At 46.3% G+C, this 25,042-nt stretch overlaps 1 protein-coding gene and 2 non-coding genes across 24 annotated transcripts in view; 2 read left to right on the top strand and 1 right to left on the bottom strand.

The window, feature by feature from the left end:
* Positions 1 to 335: 335 nt before the first annotated feature.
* PARP16 (poly(ADP-ribose) polymerase family member 16) overlaps positions 336 to 25,042 on the top strand; it is a 69,412-nt gene continuing 44,705 nt past the window's right edge. For 3 of the 22 annotated variants that reach the window (XM_016928372.4, XM_054667011.2, XM_009429361.5), the window contains exon 1: positions 14,537 to 15,180. In XM_016928372.4, coding sequence (XP_016783861.1) covers positions 15,007 to 15,180 — 174 coding nt within the window. In that variant the 5' untranslated portion in view covers positions 14,537 to 15,006. Of the gene's footprint in view, positions 816 to 14,436; positions 15,181 to 25,042 lie in introns of those variants that run through there. The other 19 variants (XM_054667009.2, XM_063794177.1, XM_016928371.4 and 16 more) reach the window with 13 other exon arrangements.
* LOC112205798 (U5 spliceosomal RNA) lies at positions 5,267 to 5,382 on the bottom strand. Its single transcript, XR_002939880.1, has one exon. It is a non-coding gene; the product is annotated as a U5 spliceosomal RNA (small nuclear RNA).
* LOC112205759 (small nucleolar RNA SNORA24) lies at positions 15,843 to 15,973 on the top strand. The gene has a single exon (XR_002939846.1). It is a non-coding gene; the product is annotated as a small nucleolar RNA SNORA24 (small nucleolar RNA).

The raw sequence follows: 25,042 nt of genomic DNA, 5'->3' as shown, positions 1-25,042 counted from the left end.
GGCCCCAGTGGAGGATCCACTGGACGAAGCCAGCTAGGTTCCGGAGTGTGGTGGGGACTTGGAGAATCTTTATGTCTAGCTAAGGGATTGTAAATACACCAATCAGCACTCTGTATCTAGCTCAAGGTTTGTAAATGCACCAATCAGCACTCTGTGTCTAGCTCAGGGTTTGTAAATACACCAATGGACACTCTGTATCTAGCTAATATAGTGGGGACGGAAAACTTTTGTGTCTAGCTCAGGGATTGTAAACACACCAATCAGCACCGTGTCAAAACGGACCAATCAGCTCTCTGTAAAACGGACCAATCGGCTCTCTGTAAAATGGACCAATCAGGAGGATGTGGGTGGGGCCAGATAAGAGCATAAAAGCCCGAGCCTGCTGGGGGGCGGGGCGTTGTGTTGTGTTGTGTTGGATGCCGAAGTGGCTTTATTCTTTTGTTGTTTGTAGTAACTTGCTGCTGCGTCGTGCTTGGGTCTGGTCTATGAGCTGTAACACTCACCCTGGAGATGTGTAGTTTCGCTCTTGAAGCCAGCGAGGCCAGAAATCAACCGGGAAGAAGGAACAACTCCAGATGTACTGCCTTAAAGAGCTGTAACGCTCCCCGCGAAAGTCTGCAGTTTCATTCCTGAGCCAGCAAGACCACGAACCCACCAGAAGGAAGAAACTCCGAACACATCTGAAGGTCATGAAGGAACAAACTCTGGACACGCCGCCTTTAAGAACCCTGAGATTCACCGCGAGAGTCTGTGGCTTCGTTCTTGAAGTTAGTGAGACCAAGAACCCACCAATTCTGGACACATTGGGATTAAAGGTGTGCTACTGCGCCAGGCAGCGTTATGTCTGTTTTGATAGTCTTGCATGCTTGCTGTAGTTCACAACGTAAGGGGAAGTTAGAAACCCATGGAGATGCAAAGTTCTCACCATATGATAAAGCTACGTCTCATAGGACTTAGCAAGGGGTTAAGGGGTGGGTTCTCTTGAGTACTGAGCTTCCCCCGTATTGAGCCTTGGGAGACAGTGTTTCCCTCCTGGGCTTTAGGAGACATTTATTTGTTGGCCTGCGCTCTGCTTCACTCTGGAAGGGTCCTGGATAGCTTTCACTGTTGAGAGAACTGAAAGGAGAGTTAACTTGTTTGTAGCTCTGTGAGTCTCCACAGAGGGTCATGGAGTTTCTACAATTTGTGAATCCGAAGCTTGGACTCACGCCGATCCGTTATTTATGATGTGGCTTGCACTTCGATTTCCAGCAACAATTCGTGCTAATTTAATTTAGGAAATAACTGGCTGGGCGCAGTGGGTCACACCTGTTATACCAGCGCTTTGGGAGGCTGAGGTTGGGGGGATCACCTGAGGTCAGGAGTTCAAGACCAGCTTGGCCAACATGGTGAAACCCTTTCTCTACTAAAAATACAAAAATTAGCGGGACGCAGTGGCATGTGCCTGTAGTCCCAGCTACTCTGGAGGCTGAGGCAGGAGAATCGCTTGAACCCGGGAGGCAAAGGTTGCAGTGAGCGAAGATCGTGCCACTGCACTCCAGCCTGGGTGACAGAGCGAGACTTTCGTCTCAAAAATATAATCAGTGTGTATTTTATACTTATCTCAATTGAGACTGGCCACATTTCAAATGCTCAATAGCCACATGTGGCCAGTGGTTGCCATATGGAACAGTATACTTCCAAATCCTTTCGGATCTTCTATGAAGATAATCATATGGACTGAGAATAATTTTTTCTTTTTTCACTCCTTATACTTTTCCCCTCCCCCTGACTTTTCTTGTTACACTTGCCTGGCAAGGCCCTTAGTGAAAAATTGAATGGAAGCAGTGATACTGTCATCTTTGTCTTTTTCCAGACTCTAAAGGGAAAGTTCACAACACTTTCTGTTACGTGTGAATGTTTTTGGTGGTGGTTCTACTTTAAGCAGATTCCCATCTATTTCTATTGTAATAAGATTAAAACATAGCTGGGCTTGGTGGCTCATACGTGTAATCCCAGCACTTTGGGAGGCCGAGGCTGAAGGATGGCTTGAGTCCAGGAGTTCGAGGCTGGCGCCTGGCCAACGTGGTGAAACTCTGTTCCTACAAAAAAACACAAAAATTAGCCAGGTGGGGTGGTGCGAGTCTGTAGTCTCTACCGCTTGGGAGGATGAGGTGGGAGGATCACTTGGGCCCGGGAGGTCGAGGTTGCAGTAAACCTACATTGCACCACTGCACTCCAGCCTGGGCAACAGAGCGAGACTATCAAAAGTAAAATAAAACTAAGTTATATATTATGTATATACTATATATAAAAATGGATAGATGTTTAAATTTGTCAAACTTAAACATTTGATAAATGTGCATTCATGGGATTACCAAATGATTCTGCTTCAATCTCATATAGTGTTGATCAATCTACACTAACAGATTAATGGGGCTTTTGTTTATTTTTTTTCTTTTTCTTTTGAGACAGCCACTGCTGAAGTGCAGTGGCGTGATCTGGGCCGACAACTTCCGCCTCCGGGGTTAATGCGATTCTCCTGGTTCTTTTTTGGGTGTGTGTGTGTGTGTGTGTGTGTGTGTGTGTGTGTGTGTGTGTTTAGATGGAGGCTCACTGTCACACAGGCTGGAGTGCAGTGTTACAATCTCGGCTCACTGCAGCCTCTGCCTCCCAGGTTCAAGTGATTCTCTTGTCTCAGCCTCCCAAGTAGCTGGGATGATGACAGGCGTGTCCCACCACACCTGGCTAATTTTTGTATTTTTAGTAGAGAAGGGGTTTCACCATGTTGGCCAGGCTGGTCTTGAACTCCTGGCCTCCACTGATCTTCCCGCTTCGCCCTCCCAAAGTGCTGGGATTACAGGTGTGAGCCACTTGTGGCCAGCCTACACAGATAAACGTTAAATCATTCTTGTAGATTGTTCTCTGGTTTCTATTTGTTGTGACCAGATGCCAGGGCCCACAGTTACAAGAAGCAGGTTCTCTTGTCGAAGCAACATTCAATCATTTCAAATTTTTCTGTAGAGACTCTCCCTATAGGGAAGGTAGTTGGTGGGGGGCCTCTAGGTCTCAGCTCCTATTACGTTACCTCCGTTCTTCGAACTCCTTGCTCATTTCTGCTGCAGCCTCCGCGATGGCCACAAGAGGGCCCAAGTTCCATTTAGTGCTCAGTTCTGACTACAAGGCCCACCCGTTATGGTCGTGGCGTCAAATATCTTCTTCCCTTAAATCCGAAAAGTATTTCGAAAATGTATGCTGCTCTTGCACATTTTAAAGATGTCTACAGCTTTCTTGTGATAACTTACAATATAAGTTTAAAGAGATGCAAAGGATGAGTATCTTGTGCATTTTAATATTAACACTAAAAACTGTTACATCACTAAAAATTTAGGCCGGGTGTAGTGGCTCCTGCCTGTAATCCCAGCACTTTGGGAGGCTGAGGCGGGTGGATCACCTGAGGCCAGGAGTTCAAGACCAGCCTAGCTAGCCAACATAGTGAAACCCCGTCTCTACTAAAAATATAAAAATTAGCCCGGTGTGGTGGCACCACCCCTGTAGTCCCAGCTACTCGGGAGGCTGAGGCAGGAGAATCGCTTGAACCTGGGAGGCGGAGGTTGCAGTGAGCCATGATCGCGCCACTGCACCCCAGCCTGAGCAACAGAACAAGACCCTGTCTTAAAAGGGTATCCCAAAAGGTTAGTGTCTGGCTTTATGGGCTAGAGAAAGGATTGCAGCCAGGAAGGGGCAGGAGTGCATGTGCTGGCAATATCCTGGAGTTCGGTTACCCACAGGCGTTTCGTGAGGGCACTGCATATACAGAACCCTTTAGATGTGGAAAATTTTAAAACTCTCCAAAATAAGTAGCATAAAAAGCTGAGGAGTCATACTAAGCAAAGCAAAGAAACTTCTGGAAGAGAGCAGTGACTCCCAACAAATAATGGCTTGCAGAAAGGAAAGAGCTGATAAGAAAGTGCATTAAGTCTCTTATTTATATAAGATTAGGCCAGGTAGTGAACCTGGGAGGCGGAGCTTGCAGTGAGCCGAGATCGCGCCACTGCACTCCAGCCTGGGCGACTCAGCGAGACTGTCTCAAAAAAAAAAAATTAGGCCAGGAGCGGCAGCTCACAGCTGTAATCCCAGCACTTTGGGAGGCCGAGGCGGGTAGATCATCTGAGGTCAGGAGTTCGAGACCAGCCTGGCCAACATGGCGAAACCCCATCTCTACTAAAAATACAAAAAGTTTGCCGGGCATGGTGGTGGGCGCCTGTAATTCCAGCTACTCCGGAGGCTGAGGCAGGAGAATCGCTTGAACCCGGGAGGCGGAAGTCGCAGTCAGCCGAGATCGCCCTACTACACTCCAGCCTGGGCAACAAAAGCAAAACTCCATCTCAAATAAGATTAGCCCTATCTACCAAAGCAAAGACTACAGTATGGGCAAAAAAATAATGTAAAACATCTCTAATTATTACATATACAAGTGATAGTATTTTGGATTACTGGATTTTTCCATTCTTTTTAGTTGTTTAATGTGGCTTTTAAAATTAAAAATTCCACCTATACCTCGAATTGTTTTGGGTTTTTTTTTTTTTTTTTTTTTTTTTTTTTTTTTTGTGAGACAGTGTCTTGCTCTGTCGCCCAGGCTGGAGTGCAGTGGCGCAATCTCGGCTCACTGTAAGCTCCCTCCCGGGTTCACACCATTCTCCTGCCTCAGCCTCCCGAGTAGCTGGGACTACAGGCGCCTGCCACCACGCCCGGCTTATTTTTTTTGTATTTTTAGTAGAGACAGGGTTTCACTGTGTTAGCCAGGATGGTCTTGATCTCCTGACCTCGATGGTCTTGATTCTCCTGCCTTGATGACCAGGATTGGTCTTGATTGTCCTGCCTCGGTCTCCCAAAGTGCTGGGATTACAGGCGTGAGCCACCACGCCCGATCCTCACGTTGTGTTTCAACCGGACAGTGCTGCAAAAAGAAAACTGAATACAAGTAACAAAAAACATGCATCTACCAAACAGTCTTGACTAAGAGAAGAATCCCGGAGGAGGTACTACTTGTGTACCAACTGTCTATCACAAAAAGTTGAAAAGCATGAATATACAAGCCGCATTTCTTTATAAGTGAATATACGCAGAAATAATTACCAATAAAGTAGGGAGAAAAGAACTAAACAGGATTCAGTGCTTTTACCACACAGAATCTGCTAGTCATTGCTTTACAACAATACTATCAAAAGCACCATTGAACAAGAACACACGAACTTAATATTTCTATTGTTGGATTACCACATATAGCCTTGCCAAAGCAAGGCCTCAAAAAATTGGGTTAAGACTCAGAATTGTTCCTCTCCACGGAAATCTTTAGTAAAAGGCGAAAGATTTATGCGATCTGAAGAGAAACCAGAGTATACCAGTTATTTCTGTAACTCAATTTTCAGGTAACTACAATTCCTAGTACACTGATGGTGTCTACTCATCCCAAGGGTTACTACCTGAGAAAGTTTATACAAAAAAATTCTGCATGCAAAATTCTCATACTTAAAAATGTCAAGCAATATAGAAATTTGTTTTTTTTTCCCGAAAAAAATACTGTTTGCAATGTATTATGGGTATGCAAATGAGACCTGAATAATCGTCTTTAGACTCCGGAAATACCTTAGCAGTCACACGGTGCTCTTGGGGCAACCTTTAGGGGGTGAAGTGGAGGCCTTGCTGCCCAGGACTTTTTTTTTTTTTTTGAGACAGGGTCTCACTCTGTCATCCAGCCTGGAGTGCAGTGGCGCGATCTCGGCTCACTGCAACCTCTACCTCGGGTTCAAGAGATTCTTCTGCCTCAGCCTCCCAACTAGGTGGGATTACAGGCGCACGACACTGTGCCCGGCTAATTGCCCAGGACTTTTAAGCCCTGTCTCTAAAAAATAGAAACATCTTAAAGATTTTTAAGTATATCTCGTAAATAATGTATATAGTCTATGTGCATACATAATTCAAAAGTAATAAAACACTGATGTCTCCCATCCAGTTCAAAAAGTATATTAACATCTTTGAAGCCTTCGTTGGCCCATTTCCCTTATCATACCCCTCACTCGCTATATGGGTAGTCACTATCTGGAATATGTATTAACCATTCCTTTGCACTTAAATGCCCCCCCCACCCCGCCCCAACTATTAGAAAACTCCCTCCTAGCAATACTCCCACCTCAGCCTCTCAACTAGCTGGGACCACAGGCACGTGCCACCACACCTGGCTAGTTTTTGTATTTTTCGTAGAGACGGGTTCTGGCTGTCTTGCCCAGCCTGGTCTCGAACTTCTGGCCGCAAGCGAGCCTCCTGCCACAGCTTCCGGAGTTGCTGGATTACAGGTGTGAGACAGCCGCCAGCTCTTCTTTCACTTTCTTCACGAGATTTTGCATATATATAATATATAACATAAATAATATATACTATATATAATTACATATATCTATAATTATATATTACATATATAAATATATACATAATATATATATTATTATATATAGTGTATTTTAACATGTTTTCTAGCCTGCATTTAAATTTTTAAAGTTTTGTTATGGTGCTAAAATACACATGAAACTTACCGTTTTAACCATTTTTAAGTGTACAGTTCAGTGGCATTAAATATATTCACACTGTTCTGCAACCATCACTACTTTCCATTTTCAGAATTTTTTCATCATCCCAAAACCCATTAAATAATGACTCCCCATTCTCACCTGAGCCCCTGGCAACCACCATTTTACTTTCTGTCTCTATGATATTGCCTTTCTAGGTGCCTCATATAAGTGGAATCTGGAATATTTGTTCTTTTGTCTCTGGTTTATTTCATTTAGCATAATGTCTTTAAGGTTCATCCATGTTGTAGCATGCATCAGAATTTTATTCTTTTTTTTTTTTTTTTTTGAGACAGTTTTGCTCTTGTTGCCCAGGCTGGAGTGCAATGGCGCGATTTCTGCTCACTGCAACCTCCACCTCCCAGGTTCAAGTGATTCTTCTGCCTCAATCTCCTGAGTAGCTGGGATTACAGGCATGCGCCACCACACCTGGCTAATTTTGTATTTTTAGTAGAGATGGGGTTTCACCATGTTGGTCAGGCTGGTCTCGAACTCCTGACCTCAGGTGATCTGCCAGCTTCGGCCTCCCAAAGTGCTGGGATTACAGGAGTGAGCCACCGCGTCCACCCAGGATTTTATTCCTTTTTAAGGATGAATAATATGCCATTATATGGGTACACCACATTTTGTTTACCCATTCATTTGTTGATGGACAGGTATTGTTTACACCTCTTGGGTTATTGTAAATAATGCTTCCATGCAATTATTTTTATATTTAAATTAACAGTAAAATTGAATTTTTCTGGTATACAGATCTATGATTTCTTTTTTTTTTTTTTTTTTTGTCTTAAAAAATTTTTTTGTTTTTTTTGAGAGGGGATCTCACTCTATCACCCAGGCTGGAATGCAGTAGTGCGATCTCAGCTTACTGCAATCTCCACCTCCTTGGCTCAAGTGATCCCACCTCAGCCTCCAGAGTAGCTGGGGCTACAGTTGTGGCCACCATGCCTGGCTAATTTTTGTATTTTTAGTAGAGACAGGGTTTCACCATGTTGCCCAGGCTGGTCTAGAACTCCTGGCCTCAAAGCCATCCGACCACCTCCGCCTTCCAAAGTGCTAGGATTACGGGCTTGAGCCACTGCTTGTTTTGTTTTTAGAGACCAGGTTTCCTATGTTGCCCAGGCTGGTCTCGAAATCCTGGTCTTAAGCAATCCCACAACCTCATCCTCCAAAGTGCTGAGATTACAGGCATGAGCCACCATAAGAGGGTCTCTGTTGCCTAGGTCTCAGCCTCCCAAGTAGCTGAGATTCCAGGTGCAAGCCACCATGTCCTGCTGCTACTTGTATTTTTTTTTACAGGTGTGACCCACAACACCTGGCCAGATCTATGATTTTAAATTATTATTTTTTATTTTATCCTCACTGCATACTGAGTGCATCTATGACTTTTTAAACATATACATAGATTTGCATAATCACCACCACAATCAAGATACACAATAGTTTCATCACTCCAAAATTTCCTCATGCTGCTCTTTGTGGTCACACCTTCCTCTACTTGTAATCCTTTACAAACACTGACCTGTCCTCCAACAATACTTTTGCCATTTCCGACATTTAAATGAAACATTCAGCACATACCCTTTGAACTGGCTTCTTGTGCTCAGCATGATGCCTTGAGATTCACTCATGTTGCATTCCTCTCTGTTCCTGTATGGCTGTACCATGATTTATTTACCCATCCACCTGTCATGTCCAGTTTTTAGTGATTGCTAACAGAGCTGCTGTAAACATTTTTGTACAGATTTTTGAGCAAGAGTTTTCACTTCTCTAAACACCTAGAAGTGGGTATTGCTAGGTCTTATGGTAGGTGGATGTTTATAAAAACTGTTTTTACAGAGTAGTTATCAGTTTATATTCCCACCATCAATGTATAAGAGTTTCAGTTACTCCATATCCTCTCCAACATGTAGAATTGTTCGTTTTATTTTTTTAATTTAAACCACTTCCATGGGTGTGTAGTGGTATCTCTGTGGTTTAATTTGCATTTTCCTCATGACTAATGATGTTGAGCATCTTCTCAAGTGCTTATTTGTCATCCATGTATCTTCTTTGGTGAAGTGCCTGTTTAAGGAGCATAAAATATATAAGACATGCATAAAACAAAAACAACTGGCCGGGCATGGTGGCTCACACCTGAAATCCCAGCACTTAGGGAGGCCAAGGTGGGAAGACTGCTTGAGGTCAGGAGTTCAAGACCAGCCTGGCCAACATGGCAAAACCCCATCTCCACTAAAAATACAAAAATTAGTCGGGTGTGGCAGAGGGCGCCAGTAATCCCAGCAACTGGGGAGGCTGAGGCATGAGAATTGCTTGAACCTGGGAAATGGAGGTTGCAGTGAGCCAAGATCACCCCACTGCAATCCAGCCTGGGCGACAGAGCGAGACTCTGTCTCAAAAAGAAAAAAAGGCCGGGCACAGTGCCTAACGCTTGTAATCCCAGTACTTTGGGAGGCTGAGGCGGGTGGATCACGAGGTCAGGAGTTTGAGACCAGCCTGGCCAACACAGTGAAACCGGGTCTGTACTAAAAATATAAAAATTAGCTGGGCATGGTGGTGTGTGCTTGTAATCCCAGCTACTCAGGAGCTGAGGCAGGAGAATCGCTTGAACCCGGGAGGTGGAGGTTGCAGTGAGCTGAGATCATACCACGGCACTCCCGCCTGAGCGACAGAGCTAGACTCTGTCCAAAAAAAAAAAAAGGCAGGCAGGTGGCAGGTGCCAGGTGCAGTGGCTCACACCTGTAATCCCAGCAGCACTTTGGGTGGGCAAGGTGTGTGGATCACGAGGTCAGGAGATTGGGACCACCCTGACCAACACAGTGAAACCCCATCTCTACTACTAATATAAAAATTAGCTGGGTGTGGTGGCACACACCTGTAGTCCCAGCTACTAGACAGGCTGAGGCAGAATTGCTTGAACCCAGGAGGCGGAGGTTGCAGTGAGCCAAGATCGTGCCACTACTCTCCAGCCTGGTGACAGAGTGAGACTCCATCTCAAAAAAGAAAACAACAGATACACAGTTGACCCTTGAACAACATGGGGGGTTAGAGTTGCCGACCCCTCTCGCAGTTGAAAATTTGCATATAACTTTTTTTTTTTTTGGTGGGGAGATGGGGTCTCACTGTGGTCCAAGCTGGAGTGCAATGGCTTGATCTCGGCTCACTGCAACCTCCGCCTCCTAGGCTCAAGCGATTCTCCTGCCTCAGCCTCCTGAGTAGCTGGGACTACAGGCATGTGCCACCACGCCCAGCTAATTCTTGTATTTTTAGTAAAGATGGGGTTTTGCCATTTTGGCCAGGCTGGTCTAGAACTCCTGGCCTCAAGTGATCCACCCGCCTCGGCCTCCGAAAGTGCTGAGATTACAGGCATGTGCCACAATGCTGATGCATATAACTTTTGACTCCCCCTAAACTTAACTACAAATAGTCTACTGTTGACCGACAGCCTTACAGATAACAGTTGATTAACACATATTATGTGTGTGAAACGTATTATATACTGTATTCTTACTACAAAATGAGGTAGAGGAAGGAAAATGTTATTAAAGAAGAAGAGAAAATAGGCTGGGCATGGTGGCTCACACCTGTAAACCCAGCACTTTGGGAGGCCAAGGCAGAAGGACCACTTGAGGCCAGGAGTTCAACACCAGCCTGTTCGAGATTTTGTCTCTACTGAAAAAGAAAAAGAAGAAAAAAAAAATTGCTGGGGATGGCATCATGCATCTGTATAGTCCTAGCTACTCAGGAGGCTGAGGCACGAGAATTGCTTGAACCTGGGAGGCAGAGGTTGCAGTGAGGTCACACCACTGTACTCCAGCCTGGTGACAGAGTGAGACCTTGTCTCAAAAAAAAAAAAAAAAGAAAAGAAAAAATATATTTACTATAAAAAAAAACCCCACTAAATAAACAAAAAGAACATATTTACTATTCATTAAGTGGAAGTGGGTCATCGTAAAAGTCTTCTTCCTCATTTTCTTCACGTTGGGTATGTTGAGGGACAGGGAGGAGAGGTTGGTTTTACTGTCTGAGGAGTGGCAGAGGAGGAAGAGGTGGAGGTAGAAGGGAGGCAGGCATACTCGCTTTAGTTTCAGTGCCCATGTCATAGAAGGGTCCACGTTGTAAAAGCAGTCTTGAATACTAGGAACACTTCTGCCAGATTGTCTAATGTCAGTTGTTCTCCGGCACTGCGTCTTCTACATCATCTTCATCGTCTGGCACTGGTTCAAAGGCACTCATCTCCACCAAGTCATCTTCTATTCGTTCCTCTAGTGTGACATCTAGTAGCCCTTGGATTTCTCCAAGATTCATATCTTGAACCCTTCACCCCACACACACCTCTTTTGCATATCCACAATCTCTTTGATTTCCTTGACAGTCTCTGTCATAAATCTTGTGAAGTCATGCACAACATCTGCACACAATTTTTCTCCAGCAGGAATTTATTGTTTCAGGTTTGATGGCCTTCACATGTTTTTCTACAACATCTTCAATGGTGTAATCCTTCCAGACGTTCATGATGTTCTCTTGGTTGAGGTCCTCTCCCATAGTGTTTGACAATCCCTTCCATAGAGTACCGGGTGTAATAAGCATTAAAGATTCTTATGACCCCGTGATCTAGAGGATGAATTACAGACATCGTCCCTATTCAGAGGCAAGTAGACCACTTGCACCTTCAGTGTTGAACTCGGGGTTCCGGGTGGCCAAGAACATTGTCCAATATCAAAAGAACTTGAAGCTCCTGCTGGCCGGGCATGGTGGCTCACGCCTGTAATCCCAACACTTTGGGAGGTTGAGGCAGGTGGATCACTTGAGGTTGGGAGTTCGAGACCAGCTTGGCCAACATCATGAAACCCCATCTCTACTAAAAATATAAAAATTAGCGAAGCGTGGCGGCACACACCTGTAATCCCAGCTACTCGGGAGGCTGAGGCAGGATAATTGCTTGAACCTGGGAGGTGGAGGTTACAGTGAGCCAAGATCAAGATCGCGCCATTGCACTTCAGCCTGGGCAACAGAGCAAGACTCCATCTCAATAAATAAAAGGCAGCTCCTTACTGGCAAGATATAATACTTCCTGACCTCAAGGACAAAGCATTCAACCAATCCAGAAGAAGAGTTCTTCTTGTCCAGGCCTTCTTGTTGTACCAAGAGTGGCAGCTTGTGTTTATCTTTTCTCTTCAAGGCTTGGGGGTTATCAGCTTTACAGATAAGGGAAGTTCTGATAATAAACCTGACCAAATTTGCACAGAACAATAGTCAGCCTATCCCTTTCTGCCTTAAATCCTGGTGCTCGATTTTCTTCCTTACTAATAAGTGTCTTTTGTGGCATCTTCTTTCAGAATAGGGCATGTTCATCGGCATTAAAAACCTGTTCAGGTGGATATCTTTCCTGTCAGTGATTTTTTTTTTTTTTTTTCTTTTTGGAGATGAAGTCTTACTCTGTCACCCAGGCTGGAGTGTAGTGGCATGATCTCAGCTCACTGCAACCTCCGCCTCCCAGGTTCAAACAATTCTCAGGCTTCAGCCTCCCGAGTAGCTGGGGCTACAGGCACGTGCCACTATGCCTGGCTAATTTTTGTATCTTTATTAGAGACAGGGTTTAACCATATTGGCCAGGCTGGTCTCGAACTCCTGACCTCAGGTGATTTGCCCACTTCGGCCTCCCAAAGTGCTGGGATTACAGGTGTGAGCCACGTGCCTGGTCCCCACTTTCAATAATGAATAGAATAAACAGAAGATCAACAAGGAAATCTAAGATTTGAAAACAATATAAATCAACTAGACCTAACAGACATCCATAGAACACTTGACCTAACAACAGCAGAATATATACATTCACGTGAAACATTCTCCAGGATAGGCCATATGCTAGGCAATAGACAAACCTCAATGAATTTAAAAGGACAGGAGTAAACAAAATGTGTTCTCTAAGCCAGGTGTGGTGGTGTGAGCCTGTAGTCTGAGGTACTCTGGAGGCTGAGCCGGGAGGATCATTTGAGGCCAGAAGTTCTAGGCTGCAATGTGCTATGATCATGCTTGTGAATAGCCACTGTGCTCTAGCCGAGGTAACAGTGAGGCCCAGTCTCTTAAACAAAAAACAAATATGTTGGTGATTGCTTAGGAGTGGGCGACATGGTGGGGTGGGTAGAGTAGTGATAGACTAAGTGTAGAGAGTTCCTTTCTGAGGTGATAAAAATTTCTAAAATTGATTGTGGTGACAGTTTCACATATCTGTGAATGTACTAAAAACTATTAAATTGTACACTTTAAATGGGTGAATTGTATGGTCTGTGGATTATATCAAATTTATATAAGCAGGGCTGAAACCCCTCCACAAGAAATGTGGTTCTGAGACCACCTTAGCAAATTCTGATAAAATCTAGGAGAATAAAGTAAACATAAGAACATTCCATTTCACTATCAAGTAAATGCAAATTAAAACTATAATGAAATTCAATTTTGTGTCTATGGAATTGACAAGAATTAAAAAGAATTCTAATATTCTGCATGAGCTAAGTCATGAGAATGCTGGCCATCAGAGGCCCTTCCACACCACCCTGTGATGTGAATATTATCACTATGATTCTCATATCATATGTGAGAAATATCTTCAGATAAGCAAATTTTATATATCCACCCAACAAACAATTCTTGAGGCCAAGGAGGTATCAGAGGGTGGCTTTTGTCTAAGGGCCTGCAATGAAGAAGAGGTGGAATGAGAGATGGTTCCCTGGTCTCCTGACCCACTCCAAGCTCTCCCTTCCTGGGGTCTGAGCTTCAGAAGCCACCTTAGAGTTCCTGGGTCCTATGAGAACCCCCATGGCTTTTGAAGCACTAGGGGCCTTGTGGTTCTAGGCCTCAGAGCAAACAGATTTGATGTGGGCTCCTGGGAGCAGCCCCCAACCTTTACCTGGCAAAAGAAGATGGGAAGCTCTGTGGTGTCTGGGGGACCAGACTTCGCCCTACCTCCCGAAGTCATAGATGCAATCCAATGGCATGGGACCACCTCTCCTCTGAGTCCAGGGCCCAGCACAGCCTGGATGCAGAAGGAGAAGTTTCTTCCTCAGAAGATCCTGCAGGGTAGGAGTGTGTGCGGTGTGTTGGTTTAAGCACAATGGTCTGTGTTTAGATTTGCATGTGACCATGAGGTCACACTTTGGGGTTTTCTTTAATGAAGGTTCTGAGTAGGGAGAGGGGATGGGAGTCTAGTCCTTACCGTCCAGCAGAGTTAAGTCAATGCCCCTCTGCTCTCCCCCAAGCTCCCTGTCAGAGAGGTCTCCCAAGGAGGATCTTGGGGCATTTGGGGCCAGAGACTTAAGCAATTCAGAGAATTCTGGAGGCTGAAAAGCAGAGGAAAAGTCTTTTGGTTTTCCAAAGATCTCGGTGTGAATCCTAGATTTACCCATCTGGCTGTGGGATCTTGGGCAAGCATTGCAGCACTCTAAGCCTCAGTTTCCCTGGGTGTTAAATGGCTCCTTCTGTGCAGTTTTGGAGGGAAAAGATTCAAGAGAGACAATAGGTAGCATTAATACCCCAAGGAAGAGAGGTAGGCTCAGTCCGCAGAGCTGGGACAAAGACAAGTACAGGGGCGGGTCGAGGGGGTGCCCACATCAATTTCTACCAGGGCTGCTGCTGCTGTGAGGATGGCTGGCAGGGGCGTGGGCGACGTCGCCCGGCACACACTGGCGGCGGCAACTCTCGTAGCTGCGGGTGATCGGGGTCTGGGAGGGGCGGGCACAACCCGTACGGTGGAGCTGGCTGGGGCGCGAAGGGGCGGGCCCTCGGCTGGGCCGGGCGGAGCGCGGAGCAGCGTGGGAGCGCGGCGGCGGGAGGGGAGGTAGGCCGGGCGAGGCAAGCGGACGTGAGCTGCAGGCGGAAGACAGGTGGCGCCGCGGGCAGCTTGGCGAGAGGCGGGACTTCGGCGGCGCGGCGGGAGGCGGGGCAGGAAGGCGCGCGCGGCGCAGCAGCCTCGCCCGTCGCGGAGAGTGGGCTCTGCCTGCCGTCCCCCGGGGGCTGCTTCCCGCCCCAGGCCTCCGCGGAGGACACGTGTCACCACGTTCCCGCGGTTGTCATTCCATTGTCATAGCCCTTCCCCTAGGCCGGGAACCCCTCTCCCCCACCAGCCCCGGTTCCTTTATCCCTGGGCCCAACCTCCCCGCCGACCCGCGGTCCAGGCCTCGGTCTCTCTCTTCGGCGGCGAGCCGCGGCCCAGACCCCGGCAGAGGACACTTGTCGGCACGTTCTCACCCCTGTCATCTCAGCCCCCTGCCTAGCTCCACCCCAGGCTTGGGAACCCGGCCCCTGACGGCCCATTGTCCGCGGGCCCAGCCCCCGCGCTGAACGCACGCTCGCCCTTGCCCCTAACCAGCGCGTCTCCCCCGGCAACACGCAGTGACCTGGGATGCAGCCCTCAGGCTGGGCGGCCGCCAGGGAGGCGGCGGGCCGCGACATGCTGGCCGCCGACCTCCGGTGCAGCCTCTTCGCCTCGGCCCTGCAGAGCTACAAGCGCGACTCGGTGCTGCGGCCCTTCCCCGCGTCCTACGCCCGCGGCGACTGTAAGGACTTTGAAGCCCTGGTGAGTGTGCTTTGTCCTGGCGCTGCCCACTGCGTCCTGGACCAAGTGCCCTGTGGAACCACAGGTAGAGGCAGTTCCATCCGCGTTAGTAAACATGACAGCCGCCAGACTTTCCATTCCCAGCTTGGTCTTGCCTTGCCTTGGGGAAGGTTTCCATGAGCTAAGAACACTGCTAACGCCCTCATGTCAACGCTCACTCCCAAGGCACTTGGTGGCTGCTTCTCTCCTGTCAATGACAAATGACTCCGAGGACTGAAGTGAGGAATAGTTGCATAGTCCTCCACAGATTTTCTAGCCTGGCCAGGAATAGGGTTGATGTGAATCAGCTGTTTTGCTTAGCTAGAAAGTTATCCATCCTTTTGCAAATAATTAGACACCAAAAAGTCACCAAAGCCGCCCAGACATTGGTCTTCAGATGAGGTGATCTATGGGCAGTACTTTTATAAACTGTAACATCCAGTACATATGTAAGCTGTTATTTCTCTGATTCACCAGGCACTTTTTTTTGCAGAGTTCACCTCTGGGTCAGCATTCAAGATACCAGTTATCCTTATAATCCAAATGTTTGGAATTGCCTAGAAAAATATAACTTACCAAAATCGATTCAATAAAAAGCAGAAAATTGAAATCGCCAATAGCTGATATTAATTAAAGACACTGAACTCCATGTATCTTTGGGACCTGTCAAGTGTGGCAGTCTCCCTTCCTTGCCATGGAAGAGCATATTCTTGTTTACCAGCAAAGCTGTCACCATTTAATTGGTATCAGATTCTGACTTGCACAAGTAACATTCTTCACTGTTAAAAACTTGGAGGGGCCAGGCTCGGTGGCTCATGCTTGTAATCCCAGCACTTTGGGAGGCCAAGGCGGGCAGATTACCTGAGGTTGGGAGTTCAAGACCAACCTGACCAACATGGAGAAATCCCGTCTCTATTAAAAATACAAAAAGTTAGCCGGGCGTGGTGGCGCATGCCTGTAATCCCAGCTACTCTGGAAGCTGAGACAGGAGAATCGCTTGAACCCAGGAGGCGGACGTTGTGGTGAGCCGAGATTGCGCCATTGCAGTCCAGCCTGGGCAACAAGAATGAAACTCCATTAAAAAAAAAAAAACAAAACCTGGAGGGTGCCAGGTTATTGGGCGAACTTTTCTAGACTATTGTAGAAAAAGAAGAAAAAGGCTGGGTGGCTCATGCCTGTAATCCCAAGGACTTTGGGAAGGCAAGGCAAGAGGATCGTTTGAGACCAGCCTAGGCAAAAAAGATTTCTTTAAATTAGCTGAGTGTGGTGATGCACGCCTGTAGTCCCAGCTACTTGGGAGGCTGAGGGGGGGAGGATGGCTTGAGTCCAAGAGGTCGAGGCTGCAATGAGCTGTAATCACACCACTGCCCTCCAGCCTGGGCAACACAGCAAGTCTCTCTCTCAAAAAAAAAAAAAAAAAAAAAGACGTTGGATTAGTAGTCAAGGATTTTCCCTCAAAGAAAACTCTGGACGTAGCTGGTGTCATTGGTGAGTTGTAGCAATCACTGAGGGAATAAGTAATTCCCAGTTTTACACAGAGTATTAAAAAAGAGGCTAGCATAACCTTGACCCTAAATCTGATAAGGGTGATACAAAAAAAGAAAATTATAGGCCGAGTGCGGTGGCTCACACCTGTAATCCCAGCACTTTGGGAGGCTGAGGCGGGTGGATCATGAGGTCAGGAGTTCAAGACCAGCCTGGACAATATGGTGAAACCCTGTCTCACCATTATGGTGGTGCATGCTGGTAATCCCAGCTACTCAGGAGGCTGAGGCAGGAGAATTGCTTGAACTGGGACCTGGGAGGCAGAGGTAGCAGTGAGCCGAGATCGCCCCACTGCACTCCAGCCTGGGCAACAGAGCAAGACTGTCTCAAAAAAAAAAAAAAAAAAAAAAAAAAGAGGAAAGAAAATTATAGGCCAATGTCATGAGTATGAATGCAAAAATTATCTTCAAGGTATTAGGATCTTAAAGCTAGCAATGTATAAAAAAGGGTAATTCCTTATGACCAGGTTGGGTTCATCCCAGGAATGCAAAATTAGTTCAATATTAGGCAATCAGTTAATGGCACGAACCACATTGATAGATTAAAGGAGGTATTTAGAATCAACACGTGTTTAGTGTTATCTCTGATGAAATCATCAGTGTTTGGTTCCTCCTTTGCTATCATTCCTAGGAGGTTGAGGGACAAAGGCTGAGCCTCTTGGCCCGACCTGGTACTGGTAGCCCACCTAATGATGTGTCGAGGGCATCTCAAGTGGTGACCACAGTGCACAGGCGTTTCAGGGTACCGGAAGTGGGAGGTTGGAGAAAGAGGCAAATTGACTGACTTCCCTCGAGATTTGTTCTTGCAGGTTCAGATACTCAATTTTCTGAGTGTGGTGTATCAGGACCTTGGGTACGAAACTTCATTCAGTTTTGGCAACAGATACTTATGGAGTGTTTGCTATGGGACAGGTGCTAAGGATACAGGATTAACCCGTGGAGAGGTTAACAGTGTTAACCTCTCATACTAGGTAAGCGCCGTACAACATGGAAGCCCAGAGCAAGGACACCCCCTAGCTCTCAGCTTTGGGCCAGGCTCAGGGAACACCATCTAGGGGTGGAGGCTGATGCCTTGCCAAGTCCCAAGGCAGAACTTCAAGAGCAGAGAAGAGGGAAAGAGTATTCCAGGAGGAGTAGCAGGATGGTCAGTCAGGAGGTGTGAGCTTACAGAGAAGGACAAGACTGTGATTTAGTGTGACTGTTGTGGGGAACAGGAAGAGATGAGGCCAGCCTATGGAGTATGCAGGGCTACACATGCCCTGCTAAGTTGTGGAGATTTTTATCCTTGGGCAGGGGAGGGTATAGGGGTGAGATCCAGAAAGACACCTGTGGTGGCAGGGTGAGAGAGGGACCTGTTTGGGAGGAGTGTTTGGGGTCAGAGGGATCAAACTCACAATGCAGCTTTTTTTTTTTTTTTAAATTGAGATGGGGTCTCACAATGTTGTCCAGACTGGTCTTGAACTCCTGGGCGCAAGCAATTCTCCCACCTCAGCCTTCCAAAGTGCTGGGATTACAGGCTTGAGCCACTGCACTTGGCCACAGTGCAGCTTTAATTTTTACCAAGAAACATATCTCCAAGTGGACTAGAATCTGCAACTTATTTTCTTTCTGCTGGCAGGTCTTGGCGAATGCAATCAGGTTTGTTTGGTGAATATGGGATACATGCAAAGGGGCCTGTGGAGTTGTTTTGATCATGCTTTTTAAAATTTATTTTTAATTATGCAAGTAGTGTTTGAATATATTCTCATTATAAAAAATTCAAATGATACCAGTAAAGTAAAAGTGCCCCTGATAGATCTCACTCTATCCCTCACCCCTCTGCAAAGGTATCAATTGCTCTGTTTGGGGCCCATCCTCCCCCTTCTCCCTTGCCCCACTTGTAATCCCTTAAGAGAGCATCAGCAACGTAGGTTGCCCCAAAAAGCCACCTCCTCTATAGAGACAGACTGCCCCTCCCATGGGGTTTATTGTACCAGTCCCAGATAGTTACCTTTTCTCTTGAGGGCTACTGGAGAAACACGCATTCTTACCATCCAGTTCTGTTGCCATATTCCTTATAGGGCACCATTGTTGAGGAAAATAGCCCAGACTACATAGATTCTTGGCTGTCTGTAGGCATGGCCGTCAGCAGCAAGGCTGCTCACAGGTGGGGCCTGGCACCATTTCTGGGGACATGCATACATTCTTAGATAAACACACACTTTAGGCCTCGTTTTGCCACATCACATGAGTTACTGAAATGATGCAGAGAACTGGGCATCTGGATCTGTATCTGAATCAAAGTCTAACTTTTAAAGAAAAGGGAATCAGGTCTGGAATGGACTGGCTAGATCATTTTGTAGTTACCTGAAGAAGGAAAGTATGGAGCTGTTAAAAAGTCTCTTGGCTGGGCACGGTGGTTCACACCTGTAATCCCAGCCCTCTGGGAGGCTGGGGCGGGTCATTTGAGTCCAGGAGTTTGAAAGCAGCCTGGGCAACATGGCGAAAGCCTGTCTTTATAAAAAGATTACAAAAAATTAGCCTGTGTGGTGGTGCACGCCTGTAGTCCCAGCTACTTGGGAGGCTGAGGTCGGAGGTTCACCTGAACCAGGAGGTCAAGGCTGTAGTGGGCCGTGATTGTGCCACTGCACTCCATTCTGGGTGACAAAGTGGGACCCTGTCTCAAAAAAAGTCTCTCACTTTCATTTGTTCAGCTAAAAGCACTAGGAAGTAATGTGAAAGTTTACCATTTTCAGTCATTTAAATCTTTGTCCACACTGTGAGGTGTTATTACACACCTATAACACAAGGGTTGCAGTTTCCAAAAATTAGACCTGTGCCTTAAATTACTTTATTGATTGGTGATTTCCTGAGAACTCCCCACTGCTGAACCAAGCTCTTGGCTTTAGGTCTGATCTAGCCTTATCTTACCACTGTCCTCAAAGTCCCAAATTATCCCTGAGGTGTCTTGTTTTGAGACCATTTTCGTGCTGATAAGCTCTCTGATTTTTTTTTTTTTTTTTTTTGAGACGGAGTTTCCCTCTTGTTGCCCAGGCTGGAGTGCAATGGCGCGGTCTCGGCTCACTGCAACCTCTGCCTCCTGGGTTCAAGCGATTCTCCTGCCTCAGTCTCCCTAGTAGTTGGGATTACAGGCAGATACCACGACGCCCAGCTAATTTTTGTATTTTTAGTAGAGATAGGGTTTCACCATGTTGGTCAAGGCTGGTTTTGAACTCCTGACCTCAGGTGATTCACCCTCCTCGGCCTCCCAAACTGCTGGGATTACAGGCATGAGCCACCGTGCCTGGCCAGCTCTCTGATTTTACACTGGGAGCTCTTGGTATTTCCAGTGCCTGGCCTGGGAAGTACTTATCAAATGTTTGAGGAATCACATTGTGTGTGTGCTGAATACCCAGGCTCAGGATTTTTCACCTTGCTTTTTGGGACCAGGGTTGGATGAGAGAACCTGTAACATTCTTGGGATTCCCTGTACCCCTTAACCATTGGCCTCCGAACTTCAGGTTTGTCACTTGACACAGTCGCAGCTGTACAGTTTTTTGTTCTGTTTTCCCTCCCGAAATAGCATGTTCTGGTTCTCCATTAGCCTGTAGACCCTTTCTGGGGGTGGGAAGTGTGTGGGAATGGCTCCTTTGTGTTAGCTCCAGGCCCTCGCTGCTTAGTGTGGTTGAGGACCAGCAACATGAGCCTCACCTGGGTGCTCATTAGAAAAGCAGGTCCTGCCTCAGACCTATCCAGTCAGGATCTGCATTTTAACAAATCTGGGCAATTTGTACACATAGTGAAGTCTGAAAAGCACCGCATGAAGCTTACCCTGTTCTCATTTGGGGTGCCAAACTGCTCTAATTGGGCCTCCTGGTCCTGGAGGAGTAAGGAGTCTTTCTCTTTTTTTTCCTCCCTCTTTCTGGTTTCTGGCTTGCACTGTCTAGACACCATGACTCCCCAGTGTCTGGGTTAAAGCGCATATAAGCTCCTCTCTGTCCTGAGCCCTCCTGATGCCATTCCCATCTTTGTTGAAGCAAATTCCCTCTCATCCTTTAAGATACACGTGAAATTTCCACCTTATTCTGTGCCTCCACTCCCTAGCAATTAGGAGTCCTTCTTTTGGGTTTCTTTATAATTTTAAAATTTTGCTTTTATAAATAATACTTTGATAAACATCCTTCTACATTAATCATTGTTTATATCTGTTGTTGTCTTCTTGGATACATTCTGAGAGGTGAAATTGCTGGTCCATGGCTAATTTTTTTTTTTTTTTTTTTTTTGAGACGAGTTCTTGCTCTGTTGCCCAGTTTGGAGTGCAGTGGCGTGATCTTGGCTCAGTGCAACCTCTGCCTCCCGGGCTCAAGCGATCCTCCTACGTCAGCCTCCCGTGTAGCTGGGACTCCACGCACATACCACTAAGCCTGGCTAATTTTTGTATTTTTAGTAGAGATGGGGTTTCACCATGTTGCCCAGGCTGGTCTCAAACTCCTGGACTCAAGCAATCTGCCTGTCTCAACCTTCCAAAATGCTGGGATTACAGGCGTGAACCACCACACCCGGCTCATGGCTAACCTTTCTAAGGAAGGCTTTCGATGCTGATTTCCATATTGGAAATTGAATATTGACATTAACTGGGGAAGATCGTTATTATTATTATTATTGGATTAAAAGAAAAAAGGCAGGAGTCTCGCTATGTTGCCTAGCTGGTCTACAAACTCCTGGTCTCAAGCAGGAGTTGTGTCATTGAGCCCGGTTTGGAAAGATCATTCTTTACAAGCCTCTCAACCTTGGTTGTCATTGAAATCACGTGGGAAACTAAGGAAAAAAAAAAAAATCCCTGACGTCTGAGCCCCATCCTCAGAGATTCTCATTTGATTGGTTTAAAGTGCAGCCTTGGCATTGAGATTTTTTGTTTGTTTCCTTACAGATAATATGTAGCTTTTCTATTTTTCTATTAACTGATTTGATCATTTTCATGAGCACCCATACCTGCTGGATGGTGAGGAAATGATAACAATTAGATTTGTTAATAATAAAAGTGCCTATTAGGTCTATACTTGATATCTCAAGGTAAGATTCTTGATCTCTCAGATTACCTTTTTATTTCTCTGCTCCTCTCAAAGATGGCATCTGAACAGTGGAGGAGAAAAAGTACACAGGTCTGAAAATATATGAATACAGACATAGATACATATAATATTATGTGACTGTCAGTGGGTAGGTATGTGTCTAGAAAGATATCAGCTAATGGGATGGTGATATGGAGGATGAAGGGGTGGGATCCATCCCTCCAGGACCAGCCATCTCTTTCCTTCCAACGATCCCAGAAATGCAGACCTTTCCTCAGCAGATTGGTGAGCAGCAGAGAGAGAGGGTATTTGATTGATAATAATAATATAGCAACCAACACCTGTACCACACTAGTAGCACTTACTGTTTGTGTGGCGCTGTCCTGAGCTGTTACTACACGTAGCTCATTTAATCCTCCTAACAACTCAGGGTTGTAGGTTTTAGTATTATCTTCATCACCATCAGCTAATCACTGGACGTGGTGATGGCACACCACTCTTGCTCTCAGGCACTAGGACTTTTAAAAGTTCCTAGGAGAACCCCTGCTTCCTAGGAGAACCCTTTAGGGTCCCCATGCTGGCTCCTCCTGTGAAGAGTTCTTTTGTAAACTCTGATCCCTAATCTGTTTTGGCAAATCTGGCCTTTCATACTGTAGGTTTGTGCAAAGCAAATTGTACCTGTGGTGTCCACCTCTTCAGCCTTCATTTCAGCAGCCTTCTAGCTCCACTCATCGCCCCTGCCCCACTGTTCTAGGTGTCACTGTGGTCCCGAAAATGGTGACCTTGGCAGACCTTTGGTTCATTTCCTTCTCAGCACCTCCACCCACATCTAGTAACTGTGACCTCTGACACTTTCCTAGACAAGTATGTTTTTCAGATGTTTGTTCTTTCCTGCTGCCGCACCTTTCTAGGACAACATTGTCTAAGATCTAAACCTGAGTATCTCCAGCTTTTCCTGATGATAAGAATCACTTGTACCCACATCTGTAAACACAGATTCCTGGGCCACCTCCTCCCCAGGAGCTTGTGATCTAAGTGATTGCTCCTGCTCCAAGCAAGGAGGTTGAGTTGCTTCCTTGTAGCTCATTGGTCCTCTCTTTCCTCTGTGAGGCCTATTCACCCAAAGTACCTCTTTCCTAAGAGGCTTCTCTTCCCAAACCCCTGAGGCTCTCAGCTCTGCTCACCATTCAGATTCCCCCAACTATCTCTCCAGCTATATCCTTCCTTAGTCCCCACAGCAGAGGCTGCAGATGTGTTGCCTGTGAGCTGACGGGTTTTGTTTGTCCTCTAGCTTTTCGGAAACTGGGAAATTAAAAAGACAGCTTGTTGATTTCTTTTTGAAACAAAAATCTGAGGCCTTACCACCTTTGGTGGAGGTTGCCCTAGGGCAGGAAGCAGTTGGAGCTCAGGGTTGGTTGGCCTTAGACGACTAATGGAGGCCGGAGTCACCAGTTCAACACAGTCTTCACAACTCTTTCCCGGGCTCCCGTTACTCATTTTCTTTACCTCTCAGGCCCTGGGGGACATTTGAGCCCAGGAGCACTTTTTGGGACACACTCTGCTCACTTCTCTGCCCATCTGCCGTGCTCTTTCCCACCTGGAGTGGGAAACCCTCCCCATCCCTGGAAATACCTGCCTTCCTCTTGGATAATTATTCTCCTGGATCCAGTTGGCAAATGCCTTCCACTGCCATGTACTGATGTGTGATTCAGAATGCTTGCTTAGATGGTGATTTCTTCCACATACCCCTATACCGCATATTACATACATCTTTCTCCTTACCTTTGGCTTAGGCACAGCCAGTAGCTGTCTCAGTTGTATTATTTTGGGATTGGGGGGAATTCCAATATCATACCTGATTAGCTTCCTAAAGCAGTCTCTTAAAAGTTCTGCCAGAATTGTTCCTTTGGGCTAAAATATTCAGTCCACCACTAAATTTCTCCATTCATTTGGTAGGAGTGTATAGCAGGAGAATAGACTCTGGAGTTGGGCCACCTGGCTTCATATCCCCACCCTTCCACTGAACAGCTGTGTGCCCCTAGGCAAGGTGCTGAGCATCTCCAAGCTTCAGTTTCCTCATCTTCTAAACAGGTTATGAGAATAACATGAGATAACAATAAATTCATGCAAAGCATTTATTCTGGTGGCTGGCACCTGTAAGGGTTCAAATTAATAGTAGCTATTACTCTTTTGTTCTTAACTTCATGCCAGGTTCCAGGCTGGCATGGGGATCCAGGGTAAGTAAGATGTGGTTGGCCTCAGGGAGTGTTTGTCCCAACCAGATTTGAGTTGGCCCCAGAGGGTCAGGTACCAACATGGGGCTCTGCTGTATTGCTGAACACAATAGAATACAATTATTGAGTACAGAGGTTGTAGGTGGTCAGGGAAGGCTTCACGTGGGAGATGACTGCTGGCCTTGAAGACTCAGTGGGATGTCATGGTAGGCAGCCACAGAAGCACAGAGGAAGAAAACCATAGGTCACATGAGGAATAGCATTGGGGGTGGGGAGGGAGTTAGTGGCAGGAGGTACTGTTAAGCAAAGAGGCCAGACTGGATTCCTAAGTGCCTTATTAAGGGTAAGATTATTAGATTTAGCAAATAAAAATATAGGCCACCTAGTTAAATTTGAATTTCAGATGAGCAACCAATAATTTTTTTTTTTTTTTTAGATGAAGTTTGACTCTTGTTGCCCAGGTTGGAGTGCAGTGGCGTGATCTCGGTTCACTGCGACATCCACATCCCCGGTTCAAGCGATTCTCCTGCCTCAGCCTCCCAAGTAGCTGGGACTAAAGGTGTCCGCCACCACGCCTGGCTAATTTTTTGTATTTTTAGTAAAGACAGGGTTTCACCATGTTGACCAGGCTGGTCTCAAAGTCCTGACCTTAGGTGATCCACCCACCTCAACCTCCCAAAGTGCTGGGATTTTAAGTATAAATATGTCCCAAATATTGCATGGGTTATTTATACTAAAAAAAATTTGTTGGCTGAACACAGTGGCTCATGCCTGTAATCCCAGCACTTTGTGAGGCTGAGGCTGGTGGATTGCATGAGCCCAGGAGTTTTGAGACCAGCCTGGGCAACATGGTGGAACCCTGTCTGTACAAAAAATTAGCTGGGCGTGATGTCACATACCTTTAGTCCCAGCTACTCTGGAGGCTGAGGTGGGAGGATTGCTTGAGCCTGGAAGGTCAAGGCTGCTGTGAGCTGTGATCTTGCCACTGCACTCCAGACTGGGTGACAGAGTGAGA

Source organism: Pan troglodytes, chromosome 16, assembly GCF_028858775.2.
Source record: "Pan troglodytes isolate AG18354 chromosome 16, NHGRI_mPanTro3-v2.0_pri, whole genome shotgun sequence".
Classification (NCBI taxonomy): domain Eukaryota; kingdom Metazoa; phylum Chordata; class Mammalia; order Primates; family Hominidae; genus Pan; species Pan troglodytes.
The sequence above is the reverse complement of the archived record's forward strand: the minus strand, read 5'-3'. Positions and strand labels throughout refer to the sequence as shown.